General features: G+C 38.1%; 1 protein-coding gene across 1 annotated transcript; it reads left to right on the forward strand.

Annotated features, from left to right (window-relative positions):
• The first annotated feature begins 3 nt into the window (after positions 1 to 3).
• LOC117405730 (eukaryotic translation initiation factor 5B-like) lies at positions 4 to 24877 on the forward strand. The gene is made up of 24 exons (XM_059030227.1): positions 4 to 179; positions 3818 to 3943; positions 4028 to 4112; positions 4434 to 5175; positions 6892 to 7106; positions 7954 to 8104; positions 8691 to 8783; positions 9969 to 10046; positions 11075 to 11158; positions 11431 to 11729; positions 12142 to 12249; positions 13092 to 13202; positions 13896 to 13956; positions 14400 to 14548; positions 16405 to 16536; positions 17443 to 17625; positions 18420 to 18581; positions 19325 to 19456; positions 20797 to 20928; positions 22425 to 22501; positions 23225 to 23389; positions 23559 to 23697; positions 24142 to 24303; positions 24604 to 24877. The coding sequence occupies exons 1-24, from the start codon at positions 25 to 27 to the stop codon at positions 24709 to 24711; spliced, it is 3849 nt and encodes a 1282-aa protein (XP_058886210.1). The 5' UTR covers positions 4 to 24; the 3' UTR covers positions 24712 to 24877.
• The last annotated feature ends 471 nt before the right edge of the window (positions 24878 to 25348 follow it).

Consider the following 25348-nt stretch of genomic DNA (forward strand, 5'->3'; position numbering starts at 1 on the left):
GTGTGTGTACTGACCCCTTGACGCATGCGCAGTTTGTTTTTTCTGCCATATGTGTTGCAGAGTGCAGATCTGTGTGGCAAGTGGAGCCGTGCAGTGGTGGGCAGCGAGGAAGCGTTTATTTGTGAATACAGCAATACAAGGACAATGGGCAAAAAACAGAAGAATAAGGGCGAAGACAGGTAAACGCCAACGTAGCATTGGCGAAATTAGTCTCAGAGACAGCGGTACAACGTAGACAGTACATCGGAATGAGTGGATGCCCATGAGTTTAGTTGCTGTTCACTGTTCTCTAGGCCCATGTTCCGGGCTGTGTGGATATTCAGTGGGGTTATGTTCATAAATATGCGTTGTATGATTATTTTATAAGCGAGTAACAAGGTTAGCCAATGTACATATATGTGTGTGTGTGTGTGTGTGTGTTTTCCTTAGCGTTTTGTACTAGAACGCAATTTTTTTTTTTTTTTTACAAAATCTAACATGGGCAGATGTTGCTCTGCGATACGATACATCAATTGATATGAACAGTTTATTCATTATTGTGTGGACCGTACGTTATTGGTAGACGTCTGTGGTTGCGTAGCAGAGGATTGACAATACTGTGACAGAATTGTGTTGGTCATTCTCGAAAGAGTAAATCGCGCGAGAGCCCCAGCAAAATCAATACTGCAACATCATCCGTTTCTTCTGTGTGCTTGCACAGTACACGTTGTTGTACAGTAACATGCCATTTGTTAAAACAGTAGCAGTTCCGCATTGATGCGATTCCTAGTGATTACACGGTAATGAGTGGTCCGTATCAATTGTTATTTTTTTAGTTCATTTAAAAAGTAGTATGAGATTTTATTACATTGGTTTATTATTAAAATAAGTAGGCTCGTCATTATTAGTTAGGCATTCAATTCAAAACCTGCAAGAAAAGTATTTAGGTGGCAAGTGCAAACACAGTGGCATGAATTGAACTGAATATTGTACCAATACAAAGGCATACAGCTATTCCACTTTATTACGGTAGAATGATAGACTGTGATACGGTGAAAACTATCAAGCAGAAAAACAACCATGAGATGCTTCACAATCAAATTCTCTCTTGGCCCCTGTGGCTCTTATTGCACTGTCCCTAGTTGTAGGTGGCTGATTTGGCAGCAAACAATACTCTGTAAGCAGGTCCATCTGTAGTTGATTTTGCACAACAAGCCATGGTACCTACTTCATAACAAGAAAAAAAAAAAAAAAACTCTAAATGCAGTAAGTCTATCATAAAAAAAAACACAGCAATGTGGTATTGCAACATTATTCATTACACTGCACCTATGTGGTGGATCATAAATACCACTTTCAGTAACATTTCATTGTAAACTATCTTCTATTTTAAATTAACACACTAATACTGTATATAAACACATATTATCAATCAGTCTGAATTTCTAAAGCAATGCAGATGCTGAATATGAAATTGAAATGCTTTTTCACTATTTATGTGACTTTTAGACTTTCCTGCAGAATACTTTGCAATGTGTGAGTCTGGGAACACATCTAATACAGATTTGCTGAACCAGTCACAACATGTAAAGTCTCTGCATATGTAATTTTCTTGGTCTCCGTTTTTTCCTTTGGCAATGAAAGATGTTATTGAAGCTCTGGTTTTCACTGCGTCACTGGCTTTTTGGTGTTTTTGTGATCGCTCGTGCTTACCACAAACATCTTTCTTGCTCCCATGTCCCGCCGTTAAAATCAGTCCTGCATAGTTTACAGAAAATATGCCCTTTACCAACGTTGCTTCGGATTATGTGAGAATATGTTGTGATCCAAGTAGCTTGAAATTTGCATCAGTATTTAACAGGAGGGCTTATCTCATGCGAAGCCATCGTAGATGGTAAAGTATATGACTCCGAGCTTGCCTCACGCACTGATCGCATGCCTGCCACAGGGCTCCCCAGGGCCCTAAACCCTGCTAGGTACAGACAGAGAATGCAGTAACCACAGACCATACATGACATTTGCAGAAATTAAAGGTTTGCTGACATAAAGGGGTTTAACAGTAGAGTTTTGAGCAAAATACTGGAGAAAATCTGTCCTGGGAGTTGTCCTGGAGAAGTGTCCAAAAAATGGGAGAGTCCCAGCTAATAAGGAAGACTTGACAGGTCTGCAAGTATAACAATACATACTCTGTTGCTATCAAAATTGTGAAGAAACGGAGAAACACACATGCATTTGTTCCAGACGACGGGAAGGAAATTATATCATGGGTTTTCTATTTGTCAATTCTGTTTGTTCAGTTTTCTTAATTGTTCCAAGCACTTTTCAGCTATTCCTTTGTTTCTCTTGCTTTAGGTTGTTGAACCTCGGTGTTTATTACTTTGTTGTGCCTCATAGTTGGCAGTTAAAGTCAGTGCTTGAAGTTATGAATAAGCCGGTATTAACAAATCTGTGGCAGGCCTTTTATGTGGCTAAAGACCGGCCCTGCCAGCTTTAGCATTCTCCACTTAAAGTAGGTTGATGCTTTATTTCCAGCAATCTCTTATGGGCTGTTGGAGAGGATGTAGGGCACTTGTCTTATGCGGCAAATCCAATGTCAGGATTCTCCTCGGTAGCCCAAATATTGCTAATTTTAGACTTAGCTGCTCAACGGTAGGAAGCCCAGAGTTCTGTGACCTCTACGGCTGATTTCATTTTAAAGTAACATGCAGCGCCTAATAAGAAACACCTGAGCTTGTTATTATCAGGATTTACTGTTTTCTTTATGTCTTAAAGGTGAACTTGGGTAGGAATATGGTTGTCTTACTTTCTTAGTCGGGAACTCTCTGTTAATGAAAATTCCTTTTAAATTAAATAAATAAATAAACAGACATATAGATATAGATATGGGATCACCTTTCTCCCAAATGTTGTTATAACATTTTGGCCAAATTGTTTAATTTAGATGGTTGTTTAACAGTGACGCTGGATCATGGTAGGAAGCAGAAACCGTAAATGATGGATCTGATGAAAGGATGCAGCTGGAGTCTAGTTCCTATTCAGTATTCACACCAGGCAGCTCAGAACTGTGCAGTGGTTCACACTTGAGCCAGTACATTAGCAGTGTCCCCATCACCACTGCTGGAGAGAGCGCAGGACTGTGTACTGCTGTGCTTGTGCAGAGATGGTGATAAGACTCTCTGGGGAACCAAACAAATTAAGATTTTTTTGCAAGTGTCTAGGCTTAGCTTTTCAACAAGATATCATAAATATGATTATCAAGGTGAAATTTTAAACTTAATTGCTTTACATTCACACAACATTTTGTTCTTATCTTTACCATGCTTTTTTAAGTTTTTACTTAATATATTCTATACAGCTTTAGAATAATTCAACAACACTTCAGATCAGCATAGTTGAAATAAATTACACAGTACAATTAGTGGAAGGAATAATATTCAGAGTTATAAGTGTGGTTCAGAAATATATTATGTAATGGAAGATGTGAAATATGTACTTTTATTTATTTTTGCAAAGCTTGTGCTTTGTTTGGATTAACCTTGATCCTCAAACATACACAAGTGGTGTTCTGTTCTCAATTGATGCATAATGCACTTCCAAATTCTACACTTCAAAGCGGGCATTTTAGTTGTCCGCATTGGTGCTGACAGTGTCTTTGCAAATCCTTGTTTACCTTGATATTTACTAGCATGTTGCTATCCTGAGAATTAACATTCCAGTCATGTATGGAATGGGAAAAATAGATCTTGTATAATAATTGTGGAATGATCCACTGTTAGTATTATTTCCATTCTACCCGGGGAGCATGTAATTAATATTTTCGAATGATTTTGTTTGCTAGTGCCAAAGATGACATTGACATTGACGCCCTGGCTGCTGAAATAGAAGGGACAGGCGCTGCCAAGGAGCAGGACTCCTCCAAATCTAAAGGCAAAAAGAAAAAAAACAAAAAGAATCAAGACTTTGAGTAAGTGTCTTTCAAATACAGGAGCTGTTATATCTTTGTCCATTCTCTGTCTGTGTTTAATCATTTTTTGTTTTGTTTTTTCAGTGAGGACGCTATTCTTAAGGAGCTAGAAGAACTCAATTTAGAAAGCCAAAACGCAAAATCTGATAAAGACCAAGTGACTGACAAGGTATGCTTTGTCTAAAAACGCACTGGCAGGGGGACATAATTATCTATGGGTGGATTAGAGAGTCTTGTGTCACACAAATTTATTTAAATTCTTTCATGTCATTTTAGTTTTTGTTATTACTATAATAATAATAATGAATTAAATAAAGGGTGTGAAACTTTGAAAATGCTTACAGCTGTGATATTTAAAGGTGTTCCATCATGATCAGGGGGAGGGGTCAGAAAACATTTCATCCATGTTAATTATTTATACATTTTGTTTCATCAACAAAAAGAATATAACAAATACAATTCAATTGTTTTTGTTTTGTCTCCCTAACAGAAACTTGAAAATAAAGAAGAAGCTGAGCATGTCCCTATCAGAGCTGAGAAGAGGAAAACCAGGAAAGGCAGGAAAGCAAGCTTTGAAGAAGACGAGGAAGAGGAGCAGGGGGATGATGACATGGAGAATGGTAAGAAAAACAAGAAGACTGCCAAACAGCCACCAGTGGCAGCTGCTGCTGCTTCTGCTTCCACCGCTACTGAAGATCCTTCTGAGGAGGAAGATGACCGCAAGGCTACAAAGAAAGGCAAACTAGGGAAGAAGGCAGCCAGGAAACTGCTCTCTGAGGAAGATGATGAGGAGGAGGAAGATCACAGTGCGAAAGGGGGAGCACGGGGAGGTACTGGTAGAGGCGTTGGTGGTGACTGTCTGGGGGACAGCGGAGAGGAATCGGACGACTTCTCCCAGAGAGGGAAGGCACAACAGAAGAAACAGAAAGCCCAGGCTGGTGGCAGTGCAGTTGTTAAGGCAGACAGCGGTGGCGAGGAAGACGATGGTTCCTTCAAGATGAAGACTGCAGCGCAGAAGAAAGCTGAGAAGAAGGAACGCGATCGCAAGAAGAAGGAGGAGGAGAAGACCAAGCAGAAGAAGCAGAAGGAAAAGGAGAAAGGGAAAGAGAAAGAAGTGGGTGTGGAGGCACCCAATAAAGCTGAGACAGAGGGAGTGGCCAGAGCTGAGCCCAAAAAGCTAGAGACGACAGCTTCTGAGGATAAGGAGGGAGAGGATGCTGCAGCAGGAGAAGGTAAGCTGGCTGATTTAGTATCTTGGTTTGATTATTATTTCATTTGAAAAGTATGTGATTCAGTTACAGGCCTTATCCTATATAACTAGGGCTTGCATTTAAAACACCTTTTAGGAACATACTGAGTTTTGCACATGGCTGCTTGTATGCAGACAGTTCAATAAAATAAACCGCCTGTCCTTCCATTAAAAGAACTCTCTTCTATTTATGCAACTACCCTTTTACAATAGCAACGCCATGGGAACACATATACACCACCCACTTGATATATCGTGGATGTGGGGGTCCAATATAAATCCGCTAAATATCGAGGGCCACAATATAGCGAGAGACCCATAGAAAAACAAATATGCTAACAAATACTGTACAACCACTCCCTCGTTTTATCAGGGGCGCCAGGGTCCAGTATAAATCCTCTATGCAATCTGCTTTTTCTCATTTTTCGTATATAAAGCGTACACCGTTTTAATTCGTACAGCGGAGGGTAGTTGCTTCTCATCAGCTTCAGTCTCCAATTAATTTCATGAGTCTTCCTCTCCTCTCTCAAATGCACAAACCCGCTGCATTGAAATAATCCACTGCCAACATAAGAGGTTTGTTTCTGAGGAGCTGACGTTGCTGCCACACATGAACACCTCGTTGGCTAAAATAAAAACCGCTTCAGCAAGTAGATATTTAATTTGCTTTGTATTATTGTGCAATACGTGTGTATATGATAACAGTACGATATTAATGCTTTGTTTTTAATTGTTTTGTTTTTATTGTTGTTTGTGATGTGCAGTACTAAATAAATCAAACAGTAATTCTAAGTGCCTATGTATATTTCAGCTAAGGCATGCGCAGTTAGACAGTAAAAATGGGGAGCCAACTCCAGGACAGCAATATATCCGAATCCACAGTATAGCGAGGGGCGATATAACGAGGGGTGGGTGTATATACAAGGGTTCTGAGCACCCGTTTATTTTTCCCCATGCGGTGCATAGGTTGTAGTACAGTACTCATGTCTTCATAGTAGTTTTAAAATAAAGAAGCAACACATTTGTTTAGGCTATATTAAACGTGTCACATGGTTGTGGTGTGTTTTTTTTTTGTTTTTTTTTTGTAATTCCATTCAATTTACTTTAAACATTTTGACACAGGATTTTTCTTAATAGTCAATCGTTCCTCTTTTCTACAGTAATTTTACAGTGAGCTAGCGTTTTATTTTACAAACAACAATATTTGTGTTTTTATGTTAGAAAACCAGTCATGCTTTGTCAGTGTACAACTTGTTATCAAACCATGACGTAAAGTTAGAAGCATTTTGTTTAAAATCAATACTTCCCAGTGTACGCAGTGCTCACACATCATGTTTTACGCCTCATGCAGACAGTTCAGTGCTGCATACTGCTCAATGCAGAGCTGCTTCCTGCTTCATTGGGTCACGGACGATAATTATGATTATTGATCATTTTTCAACATGATAAAATGATCACTGCAAAAAAATGATCATGAGTGTCGATATTATCTATTTTTTTTTGTTCCAACCCTACTATATATAACGTTGTAGTTGGAAACTATAGTGAAGCCACAGTTAAGATACAGTGCGATTATAATGAGGAGGCTCTGTTATATTTTGAGAAAAATCTCTATAAAAATGTCTTCAAATTTTATATACATTTTGATTTGGTGTATATTTTTGTGGGGTATTTTATATACATTTTTTAAAATGTGCAGCTGATGATAATGATGGGGACAAGAAGAAAAAGGATAAAAAGAAAAAGAAAGGAGAGAAGGAGGAGAAGGTGAAGAAGAAAGGGCCGAGCAAGGCTACGGTGATAGCCATGCAGGAGGCCCTCGCTCGCATGAAGGAGGAGGAAGAGCAGGCAAAGCAAGAGGAGGAGGAGCAGCTGCGGAGACTCGAGGAACTGGAAGCTCAGCGTCTGGAGCAGGTGAGGACATGCTTATAAAAGCCCCCCTTTGAGTATTCAAACTAACTTCAAGAATGGCAGAACATATCAGCAAGACTTCTGCTAAAAATCCAGAAGGAGGCTGAACCAAAAATGAATTATGTACACCAATTTGGTGTCAGTTGCGTGTAACTTTTATGATCTTCATTGTACATTCTGTCTTGGTAACTTCATTATTCCTGACAGTAGGTGGCATTTGAAGTGTCTCCCCCTCTGAGTTAAAACTAAAGAACTACTGGCTGTTGTGTAAAGTATGGTTAAACTCCCATTAGTTACTGGTAAATCTGGGTGAATAGCTTTAAACTATAACATATTCCAAATATTATTATTCATATTGATGTAGAATATGAAGAGATGTTAATAATGATTCCGCCGAGGATGTTAGGTTCTTCAAACTCTTTACTAGATAATTCATGCAGCTTTGTTTTCACTCTATTGCGCGCTCGGTCTAGCCTAAACTAATCAATCTCTGAGTTGATCACTCAGGCATACAGCACTACTTGCCACTACAAGGCACGTAATGCGTGGTTAAACAAGCCGCACGTCGCACCAGCTTCAATTGTGCTGCAAATTCTGCCGGAAGATTATGCGTCGCTGTAGTCGGAACATGTGGTTCCCACTGTACATACGTGCTTCAGCTTAAAAATTGGTAGTGCGCCTCATGCTGTGGCTTTTGATCATCCCTTCACATTCTCATCACGTGTTTCAGTTCCCTGGTGCTGTCTTAACAGTAGAGCACTAGTTAGCAAACCTTTTTAATCCATGTGTTTCAAAGTGTGCCAGCTCCTCTGGTGGAATGTTAATGCAAATTGTCATGTCCAACCTGTAGGAACGGCTCGAACAAGAAAGGAAGGAAAAGAAGAAACAAAAAGAGAAGGAAAGGAAGGAGCGCTTAAAGAAGGAAGGGAAGCTGTTGACCAAAGCTCAAAAGGAAGCCCGTGCCAGGGCGGAGGCCACGCTCAAGCTCCTCCAGGCTCAAGGTATGCTGGGTGCTGAAATAAGGATACCTGCCCACGTGCAATTTAAATTTGAAATGCTCCCACAATCACAATCAGTTTTACAGTACGACATAATTGTTCAGCTCTGTTCAATTGTATTCATACACCATTTAGCCTTCTGTGCACTTTAATATTCCACATAGGTAGTTTTTAATATTGATAGGAACACATTGAGAATCCTAATATATTCCTGGCTTGTCATTCTGCTTCCTGAGGTACTGAATATACAGACTTCAATTGTGAAATAATTCAAGCATCACGAGTTAGTGTGCATGCATGTTAAAAAGCATGAAGTATGCCTGTTCCACTGAACCAATTTAGTCCTTCTGAAAAGCTTTGCATTTCTGCTGTCTTAAAGGGCTGATACGAGACCTGCGTGATGTAAATATGCAACTATCTTATTGTTGGATTTTTCAGTTGGGTACTTTGAAGAATTTTATACTGGTCAGTATGTTGGGATTTTTTTTCTGAAAAGGTGAAGTAATTGGGGATTAATCTGCATATTGCTATTTGTAGTCTCAATCATATAAACATCCATCCAGCTGACCATTTGGGTGATTGTTTCTAGGTGTTGAGGTGCCATCCAAAGATTCAGTGCCAAAAAAAAAGCCCATTTATGTAGACAAGAAGAAGAAGAAACCGCAGCAACAGATCCAAGAAGGTAAGACTTAACTCTTCTTTCTGTTAAAATAACATTTAGAATGAAAGTCATACAACATAGCAAAATATGGGCAAGGAACAGTAATTTTAAAACGCAAGTCAAACGATACCAATACCATACGAGGTGTTCACCACAAATTATACATTTCCATTGGGGTATGTAAACTTTTGACTGCAACTGTGTGTCCATATACAGTGTGTGTGTGTGTGTGTGTGTATGTGTGTGTGTATATATATATATATATATATATATATATATATATATATATATATATATATATATATATATATATATATATATAGTGACAACTATGTTTGATAAGTTTGTCACTTCTTCCGGACCTTTCACACTGTCCTCTAGCATAAAAGAAAGTCGAACTTCTAGGAATGCAGTTTAAACAGGACGGTACCTGTGTGTTTATTATTTACAGTGCTTAAAAAAAAAAAAAAAAAAAAAAAAAAGACATCCAAATAAACAAACAAAAGCCTAACTCCTTAATGGTTTACTAACTATACAGGGAAGTTTCCCTAACTAACAGTTCTGGCAGCTAAGCTGCATACCGGCTCCAAAACACTAGGACTCTTAAGTCCTGCCTTGCAGAAAGACTTAGTTCTGGCCACCTTCACTGAGCTCATAGCTCACTCTCTAACTCTCTCTCCACCAACAGGTTGACCCTGCCTTTTTTAAAAGGCTCCAAATTGTTTAATCGAAGGCAGCTGTTGAGTCAATTACACAATCACCTACTTTACAATTATGACATGTAAAATGGCTGCCCAGCGGTCCCGTGGCATCCTGGGAATTGAAGTCCTGCTGCGCCAGACCGGCAGAACTACATTTCCTTAAACCGGATACAGACTGTGCATAATCCATGGCCCAAAATACCGGCCCTCGACAACAATGCCCCACACTTCATTACAATATATATATATATATATATATAAATAAATATGAATGATATAATAAATTAGGACTGTTAATTGATTAAAATTTTTGATCGTGAATTTATGGCATTAGATTAATCCATGCACATTTTCGATAAAGGCAACGATGTTATCGATGTAATCTGTATTGGTTCTTATTCCAAATGGTTTGTATTAGCTAGCGTCTACTAGCATTGTATAATTGACACCATTAAAGACATCACTGATTACTGTATTTATAATTTGCTTCTTGCTTTCTTTTCAGAACAAATGGAAGTGATGTCCCCAACTACAGAACAAATATCAATAGAGACCATCGCTGAAGTGAAGCAAACCGAGCAAGGTTTGCAATTTAAGACTATTTGATTAAAATATATCTTTAAACGCATTCTCATTTCCAGTCCAATAAAATGCTGCATGCTTTAATAAACCATATAATGTTCAAATACTGTATAGGCCTCTGTGAAAATTAGGTTTGTATTCCTTAACATATTTCTTACGAACACACTATAAAAATAGCCAGGATTGAACAAACTCCACTTTAGAAATTAGATTAATTTGCAGGGTCTCACCAGTGGTAGTTAAATAGTGTTTTCTGTGCACTTTTTTGTATATTTTTGTTCTTTATTGAATTCTCCTCTGTCCTATTTTAAGTTATGTCTTTAACCCTCATAAGGTAACCTGGGGTCCATTTGGAACACATGGGGCTTTTGCGTCAGTTATTATGTGGATCTAGTGACTTGATTTATGTTTCCTTTTAGGTAGTTGTCAGGCACCCATCCTGGTACACTATGCAAAGTATAATTCTAGTCCAGGTAGCCTGGTTGAATTTCCCAAATTGCTTTAGATTTGGGGTCCGTATGGACCTCAGGCATAGACAAGTGAATATCTCAGGCATTGTAATAGTTTCCTAGCTTGTTTGAAAGTACAGATTTGGAGCTTTCCAATGATGTATTGTATGTCCTGAACAGACGTTCCTAAACGAAACTACAGCAAACCGAAACTAAGGCTTGAGTCATGTGACATGAGTCAGCTAAGTTTCTTTTGTTGCCTATTACTCAGTTGCTTCAACAGGTGGCATTCCAGTTTCAATGTCATTTAAAAGCGCAGGCTTTACGCTTTCCATTGATGTCAGGCATGCCGGTATGAGTACTTTCTACCACCCCCTCATTCAGTGCTGTGACACGCAGCAAATTGGTAGGCGTGTTCAAGTGCCTGTAACTCGAAAATGGAAAGAACTAGGAACACAGTCAATATGAAAGAGCTGTCCAATGAGGGGCTTTCCAGTGATATCTCACATGCCCATGACATGTTCCTAGAATAAACTACAGCGTCCAGAATACACCACTAAGGTAATTGTTGTCTTTCCAGTTAAAGAACAGAAGCCAGATGCAGACCTGGATGACTGGGAAGCCATGGCTAGTGATGAGGAAAAGGAAAAAGAAAAGCAGAAAGGTGAGTTCCTCAAATGATTGGACAGTCATGTTTGAGCTTTTCAGGACAAGCAGAACATGTCTACTCCACTGTAAACAGAGGCTGTCTGTTTCTCTGTCATTTTAGACATGGCTAAGGACCTTCTGTAACACGAATTATTGAGTGCATTATAATCTGGTTGTAATTTGCAGCCACTTTGCAATAATGCAGAGTACACCAACTACACAAGTACCAAACCTCATATTAATCAATCAGTTTAACAGAACCAATATTTTAACCATATTGTTTGGCAGAGATGAAGAAGGTCCACATCGAGGTGACAGAAAAAGCAGGAGAACACGAAGAGGAAGAGGAGAGTGATGAAGAAGCAGATGATGAGGAAGAAGATGAGGAAGAGAGTGAGGAGGAGGAGGAGGAGGAAGAGAAGGCCTCTGATGACACGCAGAAGCAGCAACAGCCACTGGCAGGAAAGAGTCCTCCGAATAAAAGGCCCAGCAAAGACCTCAGCTCCGAGTCTGAAACGGAGAGTGACTCTGACGATGGGCGCACCAAAGAGGAGCGGCTGTACGATAAAGCCAAGAAACGAATTGAGGTACCCTTGTGTCTTGTTGTGTATATCTGTCTTTCAGGGGTTTAGTGGGAGTGCTTGTCTATGTATGTTTGTCACCCTTGGGTTTTATAATGAGACCCTGTGTCCAATTGTGATGAAACCGGTTGCTGATATGTTCTTTCCTCTGATTGGTTAGGTGGGTTAAGGATATAAATCTCCAGAACTACTTCCCTTTGACATTTTGTAACTCCTATTTTAAAAGCAATATTGTTATTATTGTAATACTTAAATAATTGCTAGTTAATTGTTTTTATTTGACTGGTTTGTGTCTGAAAGCTCACCTCAAAGCTGACTTGGTTTAATTCTGGCTTAAAGCTGTTTAAATTGTTTCTGTGATGCTTGGTTTTATCATGCTTGCACAACTGCTAATCTGCCTTTTTTTTATACCTTTTAGAAACGGCGTGCTGAAAATATAAAAAATATCAATACAGAGAAACTGCGATCTCCAGTAATCTGTGTACTTGGACACGTAGATACAGGGAAAACAAAGATTCTAGATAAGGTATGTACAGGTTTAAGATTATGTATTCTGTTATAAATAACTATGTAGTGTATCCAAGCTTCTCAGTAAATATGTCTGTTTAGCATCTAATATGTGTCCTGACCTGAACACCACCTACTATCCAGTTTTGGGCCTTTCTCACATAGACTTGCAAGTTGTGCTGAATTGTGCTGTGATTGTTGTGATGTCCACAGAGGCTAGGATAAGACCACTAAACTAAACAAGCTAGATTCCAGCCCAGGCCACCATAGGTCAAAGGCATAGGAAGGATTATTAGTCTAGTGATCAGCAAGTGATCAGCAAGAGAACCTAGTCTGGAGGCAGCTGCAAGTGAACCAAACAAACACATTTAAATTCACTTAAAAAGAAACTCAAGTTTTGCTTGAATTTTTCTAGCGAAGCAAACCAGAGAAAAATGTGTTTTAATAAAACCAATTTTCTGATTCAGTTTTCCCGAATATATTAGTTTTCTGAAAACTTGATCTCATGTAACTGTACTGATTTGACCCTTTACCTAATATGAATGCCATGTGAAGTTAAAGCTGCATAGACACAGTACACCTTGAGCTATTGTCTTAATAAAGGGGTTCTCAAACCGGGGGTCGCGGGGATGTCAGAAGGGGGTCGCAAATGATTTGGTAGATGGAAGTCATGTTGAAATATGATAAAAAATATATATATATTGAGGTTTACATATGCTGGACCTGGGACTAACCCCTGTCTTAATGTTTGGTACACAGCTGTATTCTTTTATTTTATTAAGTTCCATTACCTGTGTTATCCATTAAAAATTGACTCTCTCTTCCACATCGGTTTAACCTAAATGTTTTCTTCTCCTTCAGCTGCGACACACAAATGTGCAGGACGGTGAAGCAGGTGGTATCACTCAGCAGATTGGTGCCACCAATGTCCCTCTAGAGACTATTATTGACCAGATAAAGATGGTAAAAAATGTAAGTAATGTATTTTATATGCACTCATTAGTGACCTTAATCAATTTACAAAAAGGTGTTTTGTTTTTGTATACATATGCACCAGTGTAGAGCTACTTGCACGCCACTGGAAGAGGAACAACCAACAAAAGTTGTGAGCACAAGGGGCTCCTGAGTGGCGCATCCAGTAAAAGCACTCACTAGAGTGCAGGATGCGCTCTATAGCCTGGACGTCGCCGGTTCGAGTCCAGGCTATTCCACAGCCGACCGTGGACGGGAGCTCCCAGGGGGCGGCGCTCAATTGGCCGAGCATCGTCCGGGGGGAGGGAGGGTTAGGTCGGCCATGGTGTCCTCGGCTCACCGCGCACTGCACGGTGAGTCTGCAGAGTGTAAAGAAATGGGCGGCTGACGGCACAGGCTTCGAAGGACAGCGTGTGTTCATCTTCGCCCCTCCCGAGTCAGCGCAGGGGTGGTAGCGGTGAGCTGAGCCTAAAAATAATTGGGCATTTCAAATTGGGGAGAAAATAATAAAATAAAAACTAATTGGCAATGACTTAATAAAAAAAAAAAAAAAGTTGTAAGCACTGAGCAATTGCTCCGACATTGTTGTTCAGTAATATATTTTATGAAATATTGTACAAGGCTGCTGTTATGAATATACTGTTGATACTTTAGCACAAGAAGTTGAAGGATAACCCTGTAACCTGCTTGTAGTTTGACGCAGAGAATATCAAGATTCCTGGGATGTTGATCATCGATACCCCAGGACATGAGTCTTTCAGGTATTGTGTGTGTTGTGTTTTTTGATTAAATTATTTTTGGATCTGTTGCAAAATAGTGAATTGCAATACAGTGTATAGTATGCACCTTTTGCATTAAATCCTATTAATTTTAATAATACGGTAATAAAAACTGAAAACAAATTACTGTACTAACTGTACAAACTACTGTACCCCCCCCCCCATGCACCGCTCCCTGGGAGCTCTCGTCTACGATCGGCAATAGAATAGCCTGGACTCGAACCTGCGACCTCCAGACTATAGGGTGCATCTGGCACTCCACTCAGAGTTCCTTTACCGGATGCGCCACTCGGGAGCCCCCAAACAAAAATAAATTAAAACTAAAATGAATGGTGGAACAGACAAATGTCTTAAAACTTTATGTGTTGTGTTTGGTATTGCATAGTTTTGTCAGTTAATGTGTGTTGTTATTTTGCACCTTTCAGCAATTTGAGGAACAGAGGGAGTTCACTGTGTGACATCGCTATCCTGGTAGTGGACATTATGCACGGTCTGGAGCCTCAAACACTAGAGTCTATAAACCTGTTAAAGGAGAAGAAATGCCCCTTCATAGTAGCACTTAATAAGGTCTGTGTATATTTAAAGCGAATGACTGGTATGTGTTACAAAATCCACCCATGGTTTGTTTTGCAGTTGATCCTCTTTATTGTGTTGGGTAATTGTGGAGGAGCTAAAATGAGGTGTGTTTTTTCTCCTTAGAAATACAGTGCTGAAATGATTGTCCATTAGAAATTGCCCATTTCACTGCCATATTGTTTTAACCTTGCTAGTGGGCTTCTGTCCACTTCAGCACTATACCTCTGCCCCACTCACCCCCAGTAAAAACACAAATGCCTGCTCTACAATTGCTTTATCAGGAAATTGGTATCCTTAACACTAGAACTACCAGATGTACATATATACCTAGAATTACTGGAGCGGTTTTTTTAACCGCTATATTAAAAAGCGTATAAAACTACAGCAGCGTCTCACGCTCCTAAACTGTTCTGTGTTTAACAAAATTAGAAGTATAGATAGGACTACCAAACACAATCATTTCGATTTTTTTTTTTTTTTTTTAATAAACAATACAGTAAACGCAGGTGTAATGTCAGACAACAGACAGTTTTACATTATTGGGGAAAAATACATGTATACAGAACATATATGATTGACATTAAAACCGTTTGACAGTTTCATTTGCTGCAAGTACAACACCACTTACCTGTGTGTGCTGCTGGATATACTTGGATACATGATTTGTTTTGTAGTTCAGTCTATATTTAATATCTTATGGCATGCACTTTCTAGAAGCTACACCCGGACATTCAATGAAAACCTGTTGTCAAAACAGTGTGCTTATTTTAACATATCAAACATAGTGCTTACCTGGAATTCCGATTTCTTCACTTATATTTTCCCATAATTTCTTTGTGTTCTTTATCGAAATTTATTGCGCTGCTTATCATAAAGAACAGACGATTTTATTTTTTACAAGTGTCTTCTGTTTACCCGTATTTTATTTTGTGCCTGAGTTCGACTATTCAGCCGTAATTTCCATCTCGCAATAGCTGGTTTGCTACAGTATTATTCCGTTTTGTTTTGTAATATAAACGTGCACAACAGGACTACATTAAAGTTGTTTATTAACACGTTCAAAAGCTCAAAGGATGGAACTTACTACTGTTCAAAAGATGGAAAGGTAAAACTTAAAAATGTGCATTGTTCAAAAGATGGAACGTATAACTGTTAAAAAGATGGAAACGTATAACTAGTTTGTGCAGCCAACACAGACATGATGCTTCTGTACATGTGCCATGCACTTGCCACACGCTGCCGTATTGCACACGGTACAGCTGTCACATGTCTTGTTCCCCTGGCACTGGCGTCGCTTGCGTTTTGCAGGGCAGTCACCAACTTCTGCTGTAGGGTCTGCTACACGCTTTGTCAGTCGACACGGCCCATCGATCGACCTCTGCCTTCCGGGTGGTAACAAAAATCTGTGTTTGTGTTTGTCTGTGTCCCAAAATTTCTGCAACTTCGTTCTCACCATCACTGTCACTATCACTAATTGTGATCAGAGTCATTTTCATCACTGTCTTGGTATGATGCTTTGAGATGTTTAATACATATGTTTAGGAAAAGTCAAAAAAGCACAGGTGCCTAGCTGCCAAATCAGTGGAGAAAAATGCATTTAAAAACCGCGATCGATCAAAATGGTAGTTCTAGTGTTAAAGAGAGTGCTGTAATTTGATCTGTTCATTTAATAATCATAGCAATAATACAAATGTTTTTCCTATAGCTCCTTGTGGGGTCAATTAACATAACATTTTATTTCAAAATACCTTGTCTAGCTCTGCATGTTTATAATTGCACATTTTGTTTTAATCTGTATAGAACTTGGGGTCGTTTGCAAACATTAAAGTTTGTGGTGTCTTCTTCAGATTGACAGGTTATATGACTGGAAGAAAAGCCCAGAAACTGATTTGGTTACCACGTTGAAAAAACAAAAGAAAAATACAAAGGATGAATTTGATGAAAGAGCCAAAGCAGTAATTTTGGAGTTTGCCCAGCAGGTTTGACACATTTAATTTACATCTGTGTGACACAGGCAGTAAGGTGTAAACAGAGTAACAGGGTTAAGGAAGCTATTGTGGTTCTTTCTAGCTTGATTGCTAATGTCCCTTTGGTAGAACCCTGCTGTAAATTTGTGGCCTGACCATTAACATTGAAACTCCGATGGGAGGTGGTTTTATGTCCGCAGACTCAGGGGTGATGCGGGGTGATCCCAGGTGCACAGTCAGAGACAGGAGTAACTCCGTGCCTAGGGCCTTATTTCCTTCACTTGTCCATTTGTTCTATTTTTGGAACACTCACTGCCTCACTTTTTCTTTGGGACCCCCCTGACATTGATGTTCTTAAACTAACATGCCAGAAAATGTCTAGTTAAATACCAAAACGCTATTTAATCACGTAGGGAAATATGTAATGTCTGCATCCACATTGTGCAAGATTTATCCAAACATTGATTTAAGACTGAAAAGAATATCAACAGTGTTATTGACTTCTTGACTAGAGTAAGAGAGACTAGTTTAAAAAATATGGGGCAGGTATTTGTACCCATTGATCTGAAAAAAAAAAAAAATAGGTGAGGTGTCAAAACATAATAGGAAGGGGAAGACTATAATTGCTCCCCACTAGACACCACTATTGAGCAGATCAAGGTGATGGTTCTTTTTTCAGTATGTATAGAATAACAATTATTTTCTAATTTAAATACATTTTATTGGACCAAAAGTACAGGACTAGAACTCAAGTTTTGAGGAAGATGAAAGTGTATTATGGAACAATTGCACTGTAGTGTATTGGCATTATTGCATACATTTTTCAAAGAAAATGTGATCAGCCTAACCATTTCTGTTGGTTGTTTAAAATATTTAAGAAGTTTGGTTGATTTGATTGATCTCAATCAATGTTTTTAGGGTCTGAATGCGGCTTTGTTCCATGAAAATAAAGACCCTCGCACCTTTGTGTCTCTCGTGCCCACATCTGCGCACACCGGGGATGGAATGGGCAACCTGATTGCCCTGCTGGTAGAACTAACCCAGACCATGCTGAGTAAGAGGCTGGCGCACTGCGATGAGCTGAGGGCTCAGGTTATGGAGGTATGTACAACCCACTTTCATAGAGAAAAAGCTTGGATCAATATACTGTAGTAACAAAAATCTATATTTGTTTAAACACAAATTCACTAGTAAAATATCTTGTTACATTAAGAACCGACCTTTTTGCCGACCTTTTGGTTGATCTAGTCTTTTATTATTTGTCTAGTCACTGGAGTAGGAACAATAATTCTGTCTGTTTAATCTTGGCATATTAATCAGATGTAATGGCTTATGATCTTTTAATGAATAAAATAGAAAGAGGGTATCCATGAGTAAAACAAAATAACATTTTTTAGTCTAACAGACGTTTTGACATTTAGTGTGATAATCTAAGAAGTTCTTTAGTTTCTCAGCACAAAAATAGTACACCTAACAATATTAGCATTAGGCACATACTTAAATGCAAATAAAAAGGTTATGGTTTGATTGAACTAGTGAACTGGATGGATCCCACATGAAGTAGAACAAAGGCTATAATTCCCACAAACTGCTCTGTCAATCAGTCACAGCACTGGCCTGCGCAGAACGGCCGCATCTATCCGATAAGGCTTGAGAGTGATTTCGCATCTCATTTAAATTTTATTTTTATTGTCTACCAATCAGCTGCTGCCCTTCTAGACATCAAATAAAATATTCAAACCAGGCAAAAGGTATTTGAGAAATGCACATTCATGTAATATAGCACCGTACAAGTAGAATAATGCATGTAGTGGGTTATTCCAATCATGTAGGTGTCTGTACTGAAATCCACAGAGCCTGTTTCGTACTCAGTATCAGCCTTCCCTGTTTCTCAGGTGAAAGCCCTCCCGGGCATGGGAACCACGATTGATGTCATCTTGATCAATGGCTCCCTGAGGGAAGGAGAAACCATTATTGTTCCTGGTGTGGAAGGGCCAATCATCACCCAGATTAGAGGGCTGCTGCTGCCCCCACCACTCAAAGAACTGCGCGTCAAGGTGTGAGAGAGACTTCTTTACTTCCTAAATTATAATTGCATTACTGCTTATAGAAGTACAGACGCATTATCTGTCTGCACATAGTAAGATTTAACACAGTTTGAATTATATGGGAGGCTGTGTGGTCCAGTGGTTAAAGAAAAGGGCTTGTAACCAGGAGGTTCCTGGTTCAAATCCCACCTCAGCCACTGACTCATTGTGTGACCCTGAGCAAGTCACTTAACCTCCTTGTGCTCTGCCTTTCGGGTGAGACGTAATTGTAAGTGACTCTGCAGCTGATGCATAGTTCACATACCCTAGTCTCTGTAAGTCGCCTTGGATAAAGGCGTCTGCTAAATAAACAAATAATAATATGAGGCCTGGAAATGTAAGGGCAACTTTTATATGTTTGGTAGCAGTAGTTTTATAACCGTAGAGTTCAAGTTCTGTACATGCAACCTATAAGACACAATAGGCTGGTAGAAAATAAATATTAAATTTATAGTTCTTTGAGGAACAGTTTCAAAATTTGACATGGCTAGGTTTGCCATTCAGAAGAGGAGGTTTTAATGGTTTTAATATTAGAACTAATTATAAATCTGTATTTGTGTTAAAATAGTTATACAGGCTTAAGTATGTATTGATTTGTTTTGTATGAAGCAGGTACTGTGAGTATAAGACACACTCAAACCCTAGTAGTTTTTTTTTCTCTGTTTTTGCTGGCTATAGAATGTGAATATCTAAGCACTGTGATAATATTTCAGAACCAGTATGAGAAGCACAAAGAGGTGTGTACTGCCCAGGGGGTGAAGATCCTGGGGAAGGACCTGGAAAAGACCCTTGCTGGATTGCCTTTGTTGGTCGCTCACAAAGAGGACGAGATCCCTGTACTGAGGGTAGGTCACTGTAATTAACTATATTATCCCTTCCGGGGATGCAGAAGCCAGCCGCAGGATAAGAAATGTCACAGACATGCTTTTATTGGTGATGTGTTGGCTTCTTTCACTATCTGTAAGTAGCAAAGACAACATTCTGAAATCTACAATGAAGCTTTATTTCCAGTTCTGTTATTTTATATATAGAAAACAATTAAAAAAAATAAAATAAATGTTTTTATGAAAGGGGCATGGAGCACTTCCGTTTCCAAGACATGCAGTGCAGCCGTTGTTTGGTCTTTAAGTTCCAGAATTAGACCCCCAATTACCAGGGAAATACATAGGCATGTCAACAGAGAGTTTGTGGGTCAGGAATACCCTACTAACAGTTATTTTGCCTGACTTGTTTCACAGTCATGTGTAACAATGACTGTAGTAAAATGCGCAGCATATTTTTAATTGAAATTGGCTGATAGGCCAAATCAACCCTAAAAAGTGGCCCTCCTCTGAAATCTTGAAACTGGTTGAACAAGGGCATGCTAAGATGTGACCAAGTTAACTGACAGGGAATGTTTAACACATTGTAAGATATTATATTACATACTATCTTTGTTTTCCATGGGATTGGCAGTATGGTTTCAGTCTTGCCATTTTCTCTTGTCCGCTATGGTTATTTCCATTCAAGTGTGGCTTTATTTCTCCATGCATTTAAGAAAAAAATATCTATATCTATCTATATCTATCTATCTATCTATCTATCTATCTATCTATCTATCTATCTATCTATCTATCTATCTATCTATCTATCATATAATATAAATAAATATATATATATATAAAAAATAAATATATATACACAGTGTGTGTGTGTATATATATATTTATATATATATATAATAATCTCTTATTCTTCGTGCATTAAGAGAGTAGCTTCCCTTAGTAAATAAATGGCACGTATTTGACTATTTGTAGGAGCATTAAAGAGATAGTAAAAAAAAAAAAAAGTTAGGCTGCAAATTATTTATTTTATTTGTCCATTTTTATGATGATTTCTGTTCCAAAATTAAGTTTACTTTTTCCCATAGTTTACTGAGTAGCTTTAAGCTGAATTGTCTATACAGTGTATGTTAAAATGGCTTTTGAAAATACAGTACAGTAAAATACCTCCTTTTTGATGTGACCATTGAGACTCAAAGTCAATCCCTTAGATTTTGGAGGCTGTCTGAAGATCGTCTAGCATCTGCTTGGTTTTAACTTGGTGGCTATGATGCAGAGTTTTCAGTGTTTTGACTTACTGTAAAGTATTGCTTTTGCTTAAACTATGCCGTTGCTTTAAAGTTAATCTCAGTTTTTCCTTTTAGGATGAACTCATCCGTGAACTGAAACAAACCTTAAATTCTATCAAACTAGAGGAGAAAGGAGTGTACGTTCAAGCTTCCACCCTGGGCTCCTTGGAAGCATTGCTGGAATTCCTGAGGACTTCAAAAGTGCCAGTAAGTATTTCTGTGAAAAAGGAATTATTAACATTCTCATACATACAGATGCACAGAGACAAACACATGTTGCAGCTTTAAAGACCGAAGACTATCAGCATGGCTAAAGAACTGGGGGGGGGTATTTACTACCAGATTATGCAACAGCTATTTCTTAGTTTTTTTATGTTGGTATTTTACAATGAATTGTGATATACTGTAGAACCAAGGTTCACAACCCTATTTAAAAGCTGTTGGAATGCAAAAAAAACCTCAAAAAATATTTTTTCTAGGGCTGTCAAACGATTAAAATAAATAAATAAAATTAATCACAATTTAATCTTGGTTTTAATTGCAGTTAATTGATACAATTACTGCAACCATCTCATTTAAGTAGGTTTTATTACTGATGCTATTATTATTATTATTATTATTATTATTCAAAAAAACAACCCAGCATAAAAACTCTGTTTTCCTATTTCAAGATTCTCTCTATAGTTTTAGATTTATTTATAATCCAGCATTTGTTGTTAAATTGTTTTAACCAACTGCTCAATCACAATGGAGGCAGTTTATTTACCTCACCTTACTGCATTTACAATTCTACGTTTCCTTTACTGTTCCCTTTACTCGTATAATGATGTTATTCATTGCTGTTTAAATAGTAATAATAATTTCAAATGTATTTAATAACAAATTCTCTTGTATTAATAACTTGAAATTGCCTAAATAAAACAAAACATTCACTGAGTACTGGTTATATCCTATGGTTATTGAAATGAAACAAAGCTACAACGTTAACAGGTCTGTAGTTGGTAGCTATCGTACTGGTTATAGTATCGTACTGGTTATAGTATCGTACTTAGCTTGATTCATGTGTTTGCAGCGATCCTGAACTTCTAAGAGTACTCTGGCGAAACTGACGGATTTCATTTGTTGTTGTATTGTTGTTGTCTGTAGCAGAAGAACTACTAGAAAGTGTATTTTCAGAAGTGAAAGCATGTTTAGCATGCAGGTGGTACAGCAGACTAGATGCAGTTGTGTGATACTGGAACTCACTTTGACAGTAGATACAAGAACCCTCTTTCTATCCAATGAACCGTCAAAATGTTAAAATAAATAAATAAATAAATAAATAAATAAAACTTCCCAGCTCCTTCAGTTTGAGTGCTTTGCTACATAATTAAGTTCTGTTGTGTTGCAGGAAATTAATTACGGGATGCTAAGAGGGCCAAGACAGAGGAGTGTGATTAACATGCATTAAAAAAATGAATATCCCAAAATTAATCTGCATTAATCGCAGTAGTTAACTGGTTCAAATGGGATTTGCCTACAAAATAAACTAATTTCTTAATGTGCCAGAGGAATGAGGATAGAGATAAAGATTTGATTTGGGATGATTTTTTATTTATTTTTTTAATCTCACACTGCAATATTTCATTAGGTTATACGTATACCTGACAGATATATAATCATTCAATTTTACTGAGCTATTTACATCTTCTGTCTTTTTAAAGTATGCTGGAATTAACATTGGTCCTGTCCACAAGAAAGATGTCATGAAGGCATCAACTATGTTGGAGCATGATCTTCAGTAAGTCTTGCAAGAAAATATTATGGATTTAATGCAGAAAATGGCAAGAAGCACAAACAGTATACTTTTATATTTTTTAACATGCAATGCGACCAGGTTTCTATAGCAACACCATGCCACTATTGAGCAATCATTTGATTGCTGAATTTACATGCTGAATTTAGAAATACTAAAAGAAACTCAAATTCAATGACTAACGTTTCGGCTAGAAACATCCTACCCCAGTAACACATTGGGGTCATATGTTTCATTTGGAACAATGAGATCAAAAAGCTCTTAATCTTAAGTCTAGTCGAAACATTTGCCATGAAATGTAAGTTTATAAAGCAACACCCTGAGAATGAGTGATGGTGTTTATTGAGTTGATCTGAAATGATCAGGCACGGTTTAAATATTAAAACAGAACCATGCCTGTTTTTTTTTGTTTTTTTTTTTACTTGCTATCAAAGACAAAAAATACATGAAAGTATCTCAAACACTATTGGAGATGCTGGTTTTTACAAAGTCTCCTTTGATATTGGTGGTGTTTAGATTGACCACTGTTTGGATCAATTGAATAAACCCACATTTTGTCTCTGCTAAAAATTGCTAAAAATATGGGATGTATAAATTGAATATCACATTGGATGATTTTAAACTGCACGTAATCCTCCCACATAATTCTGTCCAGATTTATTGAAGAAAGCTTTACTCTAACTCGGTACCTTTTCTTTCATGTTGCAGGTATGCAGTGATTCTTGCTTTTGATGTCAAGATCGAGCGAGATTCCCAGGAGCTGGCTGACACTTTAGGTGTCCGGATCTTCAGCGCAGAAATTATCTACCACTTATTTGACGCTTTTACAAAATACAGGGAAGATTATAAGAAGCAGAAACAGGACGAATTTAAGTAAGGGGCTTTGTTTATTTGTTTACATGTCTAAAAATAAATTAGTAAAGGTGTGTGTCACTTATCTTTTATTAATATCTTCTCTTTATTCTGAAAGTCTGTCTACTGACTTTCTTAGCTGTTCAAGTACTCTGTAAAAGGAATGCTAAGAATCTTTCTTTCATTCTAGGCACATTGCAGTGTTCCCTTGTAAGATTCGTATTCTGCCCCAGTTCATATTTAACTCCCGAGATCCCATAGTGATGGGGGTGAATATAGAAGCTGGGATACTTCGACAAGGAACTCTACTCTGTGTGCCAAGTAAAGGGGTAAGTCAGGCTCTCGTTCTGGGGATAAACTGTTTAACCTTTTTTGTTTGTTTCTGTGTTTTTACCTGGCTTTCTACCTACAGAACATACTTTTATTTTCTTGCTGCTATGTATTGGAAATGTTATGCTTCGAGAGTAATGGCTGGTTCATACTTCTGTCACAGATGAATGCAATCCCTCTGGTGCAGACAGCTATAAAAGCTATGCAGCTTCACTCCGACCATGCAGCAAATGTCCCTGTGAACCTTCGATTTCAGGTCGCAGACGCGTGAGAAAGGGCTGTACGACTTTCCAAAAAAGACGCACATCGCAAGTGTGTGGATGACGTAATTCCGACCTGTCACAGAGACTAGAAATAATGTCGGTCTGAAGCATAAACCAAACTTATGTGGCAAAAAATGGCATTTTCATGGCATTCACCTGTACTGTGGTGTTTTTTTACAGTTTGTGGAAATTGGAATTGTTACAAGCATTGAAATCAATCACAAAACGGTGGATAGTGCGAAGAAAGGCCAAGAGATCTGTATTAAAGTAGATCCCATCCCTGGAGAGTCGCCCAAAATGTTTGGACGACATTTCGAAGCTACTGACATCATCGTTAGCAAGGTAATAGTAATAATGGTAATAACAGGAGAAATCTAAACATTGATTGCATCAGTCATCATGATTATAGGCCCTGGCACTATATGTGATTGCAGGCTTTACCTGCTTTTAAATAAAATTAAAATGTGACTATCCTGCAACTTATCCATCTCCACCAATCCTTTAGTGGCATGTTGTTTTAGTCCTAAATAACATTACAATAATTACAATATATTTTCAAAACACACTTATTATGTAGGGTTATGTTGTTACTATAGTTTCTACATTCAAACTGTATATTTTTTGTTCCTCATCCTCTTTCAGATAACCCGACAGTCCATTGACGCCTTGAAGGACTGGTTTAGGGATGAGATGACAAAATCTGACTGGCAGCTTATTATGGAGCTGAAGAAGACTTTTGAAATTATCTAATGATGGAGCGAAACACCCGTTCATCCCAGTGGACTACTGAGAAGCAGAAATCTGTAGGGGTTAAAGCATGTAGTTTAAGGAAAAGAAATGTTTTCTGTGAGAAACCAAACTATTTCCACTGTTTTGGCAGTGATCTGTTTTACAACATAAACACAATTCCAACGTGCCTGTTTATTATTTTTTTTCCCTAACAAATGGCTGCTGTTTTAAGGTTCCCTCCCATTATGTGGACTGCTGTTGTGGGAGATGGGAGTCAAAACTGTGTTAATTTTTAGATGTATAAAATGAAACCTTCAGTGTTTTTTGAATTGTGAAGTTTCTGTATGCACAATTGTCCTTCTGACATGGGACGGACAGGGGATAAACAGTCAGATTATTTTTTCCAGCCACTCCACCCTGTTCTACATGGTGCCTAAATCTGTTTATAGTGGATTAATTCGGTAAGAAGACATTCCCATTTGGTTTTGAAATTTACAAAAAAGTAATTGTTTCAAGATGCACATTTCAGCAGCCTTTTATCTCTTGTACAGTTGTTGGTTAAAAGAAACCAGACTCATTATTAAAACTGAAAAAGAAATAAAAAACAAAACAAACTTCCTGCTTTCGGTTCCTAAAATATTGATCAAGCTTTTAATTC

Source organism: Acipenser ruthenus, chromosome 9, assembly GCF_902713425.1.
Source record: "Acipenser ruthenus chromosome 9, fAciRut3.2 maternal haplotype, whole genome shotgun sequence".
Classification (NCBI taxonomy): domain Eukaryota; kingdom Metazoa; phylum Chordata; class Actinopteri; order Acipenseriformes; family Acipenseridae; genus Acipenser; species Acipenser ruthenus.